Source organism: Tamandua tetradactyla (assembly GCF_023851605.1).
Source record: "Tamandua tetradactyla isolate mTamTet1 chromosome 18 unlocalized genomic scaffold, mTamTet1.pri SUPER_18_unloc_1, whole genome shotgun sequence".
Classification (NCBI taxonomy): Eukaryota; Metazoa; Chordata; class Mammalia; order Pilosa; family Myrmecophagidae; genus Tamandua; species Tamandua tetradactyla.
Window position 1 is genome coordinate 1164068 of NW_027518250.1, and position 10564 is coordinate 1174631.

Here is a 10564-nt window from a genome sequence, read left to right on the forward strand (position 1 = left end):
AATTTTAGCTGTATGTTTATTCATGAATAAGACTAACCAAAAGTATTTTTAAAATACAGGTGTACACAAAAAAGCTATTGTGTATTCAAAATTATGCAAGATATAATAATTATGATGATTGTGCACAAAAATGTATTAGGACTGCATTAATTTATTTCATTCATTATCTGATTTCATCTTTACAATAACTCTATAGAGTAGAGTATTTTTTGTCCAGTTTAAGGAAGGAGATTCAAAGTTTCAGTGCCTTACTGAGGGATATACAGCTATAAAGCTAGCACATTAACAAACTAAACCTTGTACTGTCCAGTTCAAACTAGTACTATTTATGACTGTGTTCTATTTCTTCTCGAAAAAATAAACGGAAGGTCTTCTGAAAGTGCTCTTCAGAATGAAAGTCTCTGAACTTGTAACATGCATGAAAATTTCTATGAAACTTAAGTTGAGATAATATCATTTTTTACACATTTCTTGCTCTGAAAATCACATATATTTAAACTCTAGGTTTAGCATGTATTTCATAATTTCCAATTACTATGTAGATTTCTAAAACCACATTCCTGGAAATATTCAAGATCATGTTTTGGCAAGTAAAAGGTGGGTCAACAGAAAAACAAACTAAAGTATTCATGTATTTTAGAGAACATCCAAGTAAATACCCAATAGAACAAAAGAAAATATATGCATGAATGTTCAGTATCACTGTCATTTCAATTGCCTGGAGCTCTCTCTCTTCTGCATGATTCTAAAGAGAAAATTTTTTACTTCTTTGTTCCTAAGACTATAAATGAGTGGATTCAGCATGGGGATAACCATAGTATAAAATACAGAAGCCACTTGGTCTTTTCCCAAGGAATAGGACTCCTTTGGTTTTAAATAATTAAAAATTGTAGTACTGTAAAAGATGGTGACTCCCAGGAAGTGAGAAGCACAAGTAGAGAAGGCTTTGCATTTTCCTGAAGTGGAATTAATATTCAGAAGAGTATACATAATGGATCCATAGGACAGAGAGATTGTGATAAGAGACACCATTAAGGTGGAGCCAGCAAGAATGAATATCATGATTTCAGTATCATGAGTGTCAGTACAGGACAGGACTAAAATGGGGTTTAAGTCACAGAAAAAGTGATAGATCACATTGGATTTGCAGAAATACAAACTGTTTATGTAAACAACATTGATTAATGATTCAGTAAAACCAATCAAATAGGACCCAGTGACAAGGCTGTGGCAGAGTCTCGTGGACATAACAGCTTGGTAGTGAAGAGGATTACAGATAGCTACATAGCGGTCATAGGCCATTGAAGAGAGAAGGAAACATTCAGTGGTACCAAGGAAGAAAAAAAAAGACATCTGGGTGAAGCAGCCCATGAATGAAATATGCTTGTTGGAGGTCAACAAATTCTCTAATGTTTTAGGTGTGATGACTGTTGAGTAACTAAGGTCAAGGAATGACAGGTGACTAAGAAAATAATACATCGGGGTGTGAAGCTGGAGATCCAGGTGAATTATCAGTATCATGCCCACATTCCCCAGCACAGTAATCATGTAAATAAGGATAAACAGCGTAAAGAGAACATGCCGTATATCTTCAGAGTCTGTCAGTCCCATAAGGATGAAGTCAGGGCCATTTGTGTTATTCCTATTTCCCATAACCTTCACTGCTGTAAACTGTTGAGAATTCAAAGATGATAATTCAGTCCTTAAGACTTCAAATGAGTATTGTTTATAAGAATTATCTGGTATATATTAAAACAGTTTAATGGTTCTACAAATTCATAATAAAAATAGTTTGCAAATATGGTGAAAAAATCTAGTTTGATGGCCAACTGTCTATAGCAATAAACCAGTATCTGTATATTATATAATCAAAACACATGCACGTTTCATAGTTAAAATGAACTTGACAGTTGTGAAAGCCCCCTATTAACACATTTATCCATATAAAATACTATACCATATCATTATGATTGTACACATTTTTTACATAAGTAAAGAGCACCAAAAGTTAAGTAATTTATACAGTCACAACCATTAATTGTTAGTGCTGTGATTCTACCAATATTTAATTCCAGAGATCATGCTCATAACACCATATTTGTATTTATAATTAATTTCAGGAAAACATAAAAAAGTGCTAGATATATTGTAAATGACATAGAGATTTAATGCATATGCTACTGCTCTCTTGCATCCAATATTATTTAATACAAATGACAAATCAAGAATTAAAATCTTAACCTACTTTGTTAGAGTGTTTCAATATTGTAAATCACTAATTACTATTAATTTTCAGAAGATACATACATAATTATTGAAAATCAAACGTCTTCAAAATATTTTTTCAATATATGTACATTGCTTGATGATTCTGATTGTATCAATTCTACATTTGCATTTCTATAAATCCTGACATTATTTAGATAATGCCTACATGAAAAATACATGTCTATGCATATTCTAATAATAATAACACCACATTTTAGACAATTTAAAATACTCTAACTTTCAGGATAAGACTTACCATGAATTGAAAGTGGTGAGAAACTTCATCCAGCTTTATCTGTCTAGAAATTTGTCAACTCTAACATTTCCTAACAAACACAATATGGAACCTATTTAATGAACTTGAAAACTCTGCAATATATTTTTGTTTCCTTTGAGATAATATGTTTAATTTTAGTGAATGCATCTGCTTTAGTTTTGAGGTCAAATAAATCAACAAAAAATTTCATACAGGTCCTTGTCAAATAGAAAGTTTATGTGGAAATTATGTCCTACCAGTATACAAGGGAGTTACTGTGAAGACAAGCAAAGCAGCATATCCTTTGTCTCTCTCCCCGATGATGTCAGGGCACCTCTTATATTGGGTATTGCTGATAGTGCAACATTTGGTCACCCCCAGGACCATGTCCAGGGAAAATTGCTTGGCATGATTTCAAGGATAAAAGTATAAGGACAAATGAACTCATGTTAGATTTGTAACAGAGAGTTCCCTTTCCCTTAGAGGCCACAACATTTTTTGTATCCTTTTGTGATGTTCTATTTTATGCATTGCCAGAGAAACACTTAATCTGTGGCAGAAAAGCCAGAATGTTTAACCACCAAGGATAACACATTTTTCACCTGAAATCTGACACTATTATATGGAGTAAACCTTGTTCATTACCAATAACTAGAATACACGAACATTCAAAAACAATATGAAACTCATTCATAAATATTGTTAATATTTAGAAGTGCTTTCTTCCAAACACTCTCCTTTGTGCTTAAGGTTTATTTTTATGTATTCCTATGTGTTCACATAATTTTTATCACACTGTATGTTCAGTAACATTGATTTTATTATAAAATATTTATAATACAATTTGACCTATGAAAAATACAATGTCCTGTGTTTTGTATTGATTAGTTATTTATAATACCTATTTTCTAGCAGTGTGCATCAGCCATGAATAGCAGTTTTTGTTCCATCACAGGTAATGGTGGAGTTGTTCTAGTTAGGTTTGTCACTGTCATCTAATTCATCTATACAGCAAATGTGTTGTATTGAGCCACCAAAACATTTTTGCAGCTTGTTTTATTGTTTTAGTGTATTAGTTAAAGGAAATATTAGAGAAGAAAATAAAAATCAGTGCTGAGATTAAAACAGATTTTATAATTAATTTAATGTCCAAAAACTCAAATCAGGTGAAATGATTTCTTGTGAATCTTGTATTAATTAATGATAAGCAAATAAATTTTAATGTGCATTTACAAGCAACTCCAATATGAAAGACTTTATACACCCAGGATTTTAGGAGAGAATTTGATAGTATGGCTCAGGGAATTACAAAATAATGTATATTTGATGAAATTTGGAATTAGATTTATTTTTTTCACCAAAAATAGAAAAGTCTATTTAAAGGTTAATTTATTTCACAATTTGTTACCATAGAGTTTTAAACCAAAAGAGAGAATAGTGGAAATATTCTATGTCATATTATAGTGTCTCCTTATTACTTACAAAATCAGCATTTGGAATTTCTTATTCACAGCACTGACATCTATTTTTATAGTGTACTTTTTTTTTGTCTGAAAATATTTTAATTTCTCCCTAATTTTTGAAGGACAATTTTGCTGGATATAGAATTCTTGGTTGGCAGTTTTTCTCTTTTAGTAGTTTAAATATATCATCCCACTGTCTTCTCGCCTCCATGGTTTCTGCTGAGATCTATGCATAGTCTTATTGGGCTTCCCTTGTATGTGATGGATTGCTCTTCTCTTGCTGCTTTCAAGATTCTCTCTTTCTCTTTGACCTCTGACATTTTGATTAGTAAGTGTCTTGGAGTATGTCTATTTGGATCTATTCTCTTGGGGTATGCTGCCTTTCTTGGATCTGTAATTTTAAATCTCTCATAACAGTTGGGAAATTTTTGGTGATAATATCCACCATAAGTGTTTCCCCTCCTTTTCCATTCTCTTCTTCTTCTGGGACACCCACAACATGTATATTCATGTGCTTCATATCATCATTCTGTTTTCTGAGTCCCCGCTCATATTTTTCCATTCTTTCCCTATATTTTCTTTTGTTTGTCAGATTTCAGATGTTATAGTGTACTTTTAAATAATGTAATTAAAATCTGAAGGAATAATAATGTATAAAACAGATTTTATGACTAATCTTTTACTGATCCTTTACTGGTGGAATTCTGATATATCATCTCTATTACTAAAGTTGTTTTTGTAGGAGAGCAGAAATAAGAATCAAAAAGGATATGACTTCCTAGTCCTATGTTTCAACAAAATTAGAATTTTAACCTTGACAATTATTCAAATTCATTATTTAAAAAAATTCTGTTACTCCATTACATTCTGTCAAATTTTATTTTATGTGTTTTGATGTTTTGTCAAGGACTGTTATAATTTTTCTGAAAATCAGCTCTATTTTTACTTTATGCTGTCCTTCACATCTCTTTCATACATATGCTAATTTATGTTTTTTTGGGGGGTGCATGATCCAGAATTGAACCTCAGTCTCCCTCATAAAAGATGAGCATTCTACCACTGAACTACCCATGCACCCTTATTTACTTTTTATTAATGTTTATTTATTTATTTTTATTTTTTTTTGCATGGGCAGGCTTCAGGAATCGAACCAGGGTCTCTGGCATGGCAAGTGAGGACTCTGCCTGCTGAGCCACCATGGCCACCTTATTTACTTTTTTAATAATATTATTTATATCATATTATTTGTATGTGTATATTTACAAGTATAAATTTGTATGTCCTTTTACTATTCATACAGATGTCAAATAGTTGGATATTACTCTTTTTTTCATATGAACAAGCACCCCTTCTCTGGCCTGGAAGGGGAGATTTCTGCCACTGAGGCAGCATGACACTGCCCAGGTATTACTTTTTAATAGAGACATATACTGTGCCTGTTAATTGGAGTTTTTTGTCCAGCCAATATTAAAATAATTATTTAGGTGATATTTTCAATTTATGCCATATGTATTGGAATTTCTTATTCTTCCCCCAGGCTTCTTTTTTGTTTATTATAGTTAAAGTTTAATTCTGTCTGTTGGATTTCTTTTAGCCACACCTGATCCTATTATACTGCAAGTGATTTCTTTAAGGAAAGAAATTTGTACCCTTAAGTTGTTTTACTGCACTTAATATTATCTAGGCAATTGAGATGGCAGCGTAAAGCATTCCAACATTCTGTCTGTCTACAGAATCTTTGGAAAATTGGCAAACTGGACATGGCCATTTTCCTTAAACCTGTAGAAATGATTTAATGGTTCCCAGGAATTGGATGAGTGCTGAATCAAGAAAATAAACTTAAAATGGGTAGTACAGGCTGTCTTCACCTTCAACCCCCTCCTTGATGTAGTGCATAGCCAACCTACTCTCTCACTTTGGGTCCCATGCTCTGTTTTAGAGGGGGCATTTACTGCTATGTGCACACTTGGGTGGATGCATGGTTATTCTAGTCTATCCAGTGGCAGTTTGCAAGTCTGACCAGAACACACGTATTTGTTTTGTTACTAGAAGAATTTGCCCTGCAAACAGAAACAGCTTGCAAAGAATTGAAGTAGTGTAAGAAAGGTTCAATGCAGCACCCTGAAGAAGAGAAAGTCTATTTCATAGGGATAGAGGATGCATTCTAATTCTTTTAAATTGCAGAATTTCTAAGGCCAAAACAGTAGCCCAGGACAAGATACAGGCTCAGAAAAGAAAAGCAGAGAACACCTCATTTTTGCCTCAGGCAGATAACCTTGATAGGAGAGCAAAACTCTGAAGGGCAGCACTGGATAAACAGAGCCAATTTTCAAAGACAGTAAAAGAAGGTGTATTTCATTGGTTTTTATACCTTTATTAGTTCCTGCTGCACAATGATATATGTCTCATATCACTAGCTAGATGCCAACTTGAGAAACAGACTATTCAGGTATTAAATGTTATAATTAAAATATTTTCAACTGTTACGTGTGCAAGAAATGTTTACAAGGCAAGCAGAGGCACACAGGAAATTGTTTTCCCATTGAGAGGAATAAATAAAACTTCAGAAATCATCAAAGAAGAATAACAGATTTTGGATATACAAAAGTATCAGTGAAATCAAAGACAAAACAATTCAAATGATCTGGGTTACAGAACTGAAAGGAAAAAGATGAAAAAAATTGAGCAGAATCTAAGAAACATGTGGGATTCCTCCAAGAGTATCAATGCAGTTATATTTCCAGAAGGTAGAGAGAAAGTGACAGGAAGAATGTTCAAAGAAATAATGTCAGAAACATCTGACATTAATGGAAGGAATGAACAAATATTCAAGAATCCCAATTAACACAAAAAAGGATAAAATGTAAGAGAATTACTCCCATATGCAATGTAGCCACACTGTAGAATACAAAGACAGAAGGAAAGATGTAGAAGCTGCAGAAGAGCAAAGGTTCTGTTAAAACAATCCCACAATTGGTAATTATGAATAATACTGCTATGAACATCAGTATAAAAATATCTGTTTAGATACCTGCCTTATGTTTTCCTAGGTATATCTCTAGCAGTGAGATTGCTGGATCAAATGGCAATTCTAAATTTAGCTTTCTGAGGAATTGTCAAACTGTCTTCCATAACAGCTATAACATTTTACAATTTCACCAGTAATGAATGAGTTCTTTATGGCTCATGATGTTGACCTTCTTTTAATGTGTTTTTCTAACATATTTTCTTTGGAGAGATATATTACAAGTTGTTCTCCCTTATTTATAAGTTGGGTGTTTCCCTTTTTGTTGTTAAGTTGAATGATTTCTTTATGTATTCTGTATATTAATCCTGTATCAGATATGAAGTTTAGAAGCATTTTCTCCCAATACGTAGAGTGTGGTTTTACTTCCATGATATCTTTTGAAGTACAAAATTTATAATTTTGATGAGATCCTATTTATTTTTCATTTGTTGCTTGTTTCTCATAGTCTATGAAGCTATAGCATAACACTAGGTCTGGAATGTGATTAAAAGGGAAAATATTAGATCAAATATATGATGACAGAATAAAAAAAAGTCCATGGAACTACAAATGTGCTGTCATCAATTGTAACAAATATTCCACATCAGTGTAAGGTGTTAATAATAGGGTGGTTTATGGGCTTTTTTTTTTCAATGCATGATTGTTCTGTAAACCCAAAGCATTTCTAATAAAGAAAAAAAAGGACAGTCTCTCTAAACTTAAGTGTCCATATCTCATCAGAAGCCATGGAGGCAAGAAAGCGGATGGATGAAATATTTAATTGTTGAAAAAAGACATTTTCAAATATTTTATATGTGGTTAGACTGTCTTAAAAATGAGGGATAGATGTATATATTTCCAGATTTAAAAAAAACTAAGAGAGATCATTTATCTGCCTTATAAACCATGCTACATGGAGCTCTTCATATTGAAAGGAAAAGACCCTAAACAGTGTATACAAATATTACAAAGGAATAAGGATTTCTGGTAAAGTTAAAAATATGGGTAATTATAAACCACAGTATCACTTTATTGTACTTTTGCATGCAACTCTTCTTTCTTTGTATAAATTCTAAAAAGCAAGTGCCTAAATATTAATGACAAATATATGGTTTAGGGCTTGTAATGAGTAAAGTTACATTTGTAACAAGTAAGACAAAAATGTTGATAGAATGCATGTGGAACCGTACCTCTCATTCTAATCAAAACAACTCTAAATGGATTAAATACCTAAATATAATAACCAAAACTTTAAAATCTGTTATGAATTGAATTATAGACCCCAAAGAACATGCTATTAAGATTAATCAATTACTGTTGCTGGTGAATCCATTTTGAATAAGATTTGTAAACTTGCAGTTGAAGATAAAAGATGGCCAATAAATCAGTTTGGGCTCTATTCAGATTACTGGGGTTGTTCATAAGTAGAATTAAATTAGAGGTAAAGGGACAGACCCAGAGAAAGCTGGAAGTCCATAGGACCCAGTGTAGGAAGGACAGCCTCATCATCATGTGCATTGCCAAGTGACAGAAAATCCAAAAATCAATAATCAATGGCAGTCAGGCCCAGAACACCACTGTGATGGTTTGAGACTATTATGTACTCCAGAAAATCCATGTCTTTTTGTTGCTTTTTGTTGAAACAGAGCTCGAAGGATATTAAGGAATGATGAGAAAAGAAAGGAAGAAAGAAAGAAAGAAAGACACAGATGGGCTCAGGGGGTCTGAAGCTTGGGTTTACTTCAGACTTCAGACAACTTTATTCTCAACCAGATCCTAGTTATATACCACAGGATGTCAATAGATATGCAGGCATTTCCTGAGGGAGCAAGATTCTTATCTCACAGTGTTCTTCATACTTAACATAACCATTTTGGATAAACATTCTCTTCCTCCCAGACTGCTCTACATAACAATCTCCACAGTTTACCGCCGCCATCCTGAGGCCAGCAGCTTGCAACAAATTCTGTAGGTCTTGCTTTAAACTCTTGGCTTCTACATCTTTTAATACTTATTCAATATTGCTGAGTGGAATCATTTTATTTTCATTCCATGGAGATGTGACCCACCAATTGTGGGTGGTAACTGTGGTTGGATGATTTCTGTGCTTTCTACCCATGCAAAGTAAGGTTGCTTACTGGAGGCCTTTGAGGCAGAACCATTTTGGACAGAACCAAAAGAGCCCACACAGAGCCAACAGAGACATAGAAGCAAGGCATACCCATGGAAGCCTTATGAAATGAGGAGAGAAAGCTAGCAGGCATCACCATGTACCTTCTTAGCTGAGAAAGGTGTCCAGAATCCAAAGATAACAGCAGATGCAAGCCACATAACTTCCAAACTGACAGATCTGTTATGGACAGCATTTGGACTTTCTTAAGTGAAGGTATCCTCTTGTTGGGGCCATAATTTGAACATTTTCATGGCCTTAGAACTGTAAACTGGCAACTTAATAAATTCCCTTTTTAAAAGCTGTTCTTTTTCTGGTATACTGCATTCTGAATGCTTACAAACTAAAACAACCATTGTCTTAAAGAAGAAGGACAACTTTGCTTACCTCTCAAATTTGAACTTCAGCCAGACTTAGAATCATGAGCCAATAAATTTCCATTGCTTAAGCCTATCCAAATTATGTTATTTGCTTTAGCAGCCAGGAAACTAACAAAAACTCCTAGAAGGAGACACAGGAAAACCTCTAAAAATCTTTGACATTTATACTAAAAACACAGAAAATAGATAAACAAAGTTTCATCAAAATTAAAAATTCATGTCCATAAAAATACTTTACCATTAAAGTAGAAAAATACCTTTCTCCAGAAGAGGAAAAATATTTGGAAATCATATATTTGATAAGAGTTTATCATATAGAATATGTAAAGAAACCTTGTAACTCAACAGCAAAAAGACCAAAATAATGGTTAAATAATGGGTAAAACTTAAATAGATTGTTCTTCAAAAGAAGGCACAGAATTGACCAATAAGCACATGAAAAGATTTCCAACATCATTACCATTAGGGAAGCACAAAGCAAAAGTATGAGATGTAATTTCATACTCACTAGCATGCCGACTATTAAAAACAGAGAATAACAAGTGCTAGGATGTGGAGAAATAGTGGTACATGTTTTTGATGGTTGCAATGTAAAATAGTACATCCATGAGGAATGCAGTTTGAAGATGCCTCAGAAAGTTAAGCATGGTATTACCACTTAACCTGGCAGTCCCACTTCTATGAATACACTCTATAAAATTAAAATCATGACTTGAACAGATATTTGCACACCATCATTCATAGCTATATTGTTCAGAGTTTTCAAAAGATGGATGCAACCAATATGTCCATCATCAGATGAACTAATAAACAATATGTAGTATATATGTGTAATGGAATATTAATCAATCATCAAAAGTTATGAAGTTCTGACATAGGCTACTTTATCATAAACTTTAAGACATCATGTTGAGATAAGTAAGCAAGACTACAAAGAACAAATATTTTGAGATCTTGATGGCATGAAGTAATTCAAATATGTAATTCTATAATCATTATATTTTTCACACCTGGAGGCAG

General features: G+C 33.1%; 1 protein-coding gene across 1 annotated transcript; it reads right to left on the reverse strand.

Moving 5' to 3' along the window:
• Positions 1-705: 705 nt before the first annotated feature.
• On the reverse strand, positions 706-1653 carry LOC143672859 (olfactory receptor 8H1-like). The gene has a single exon (XM_077147325.1). The coding sequence runs from the start codon at positions 1651-1653 to the stop codon at positions 706-708; it is 948 nt and encodes a 315-aa protein (XP_077003440.1).
• Between the last annotated feature and the right edge of the window lie 8911 nt (positions 1654-10564).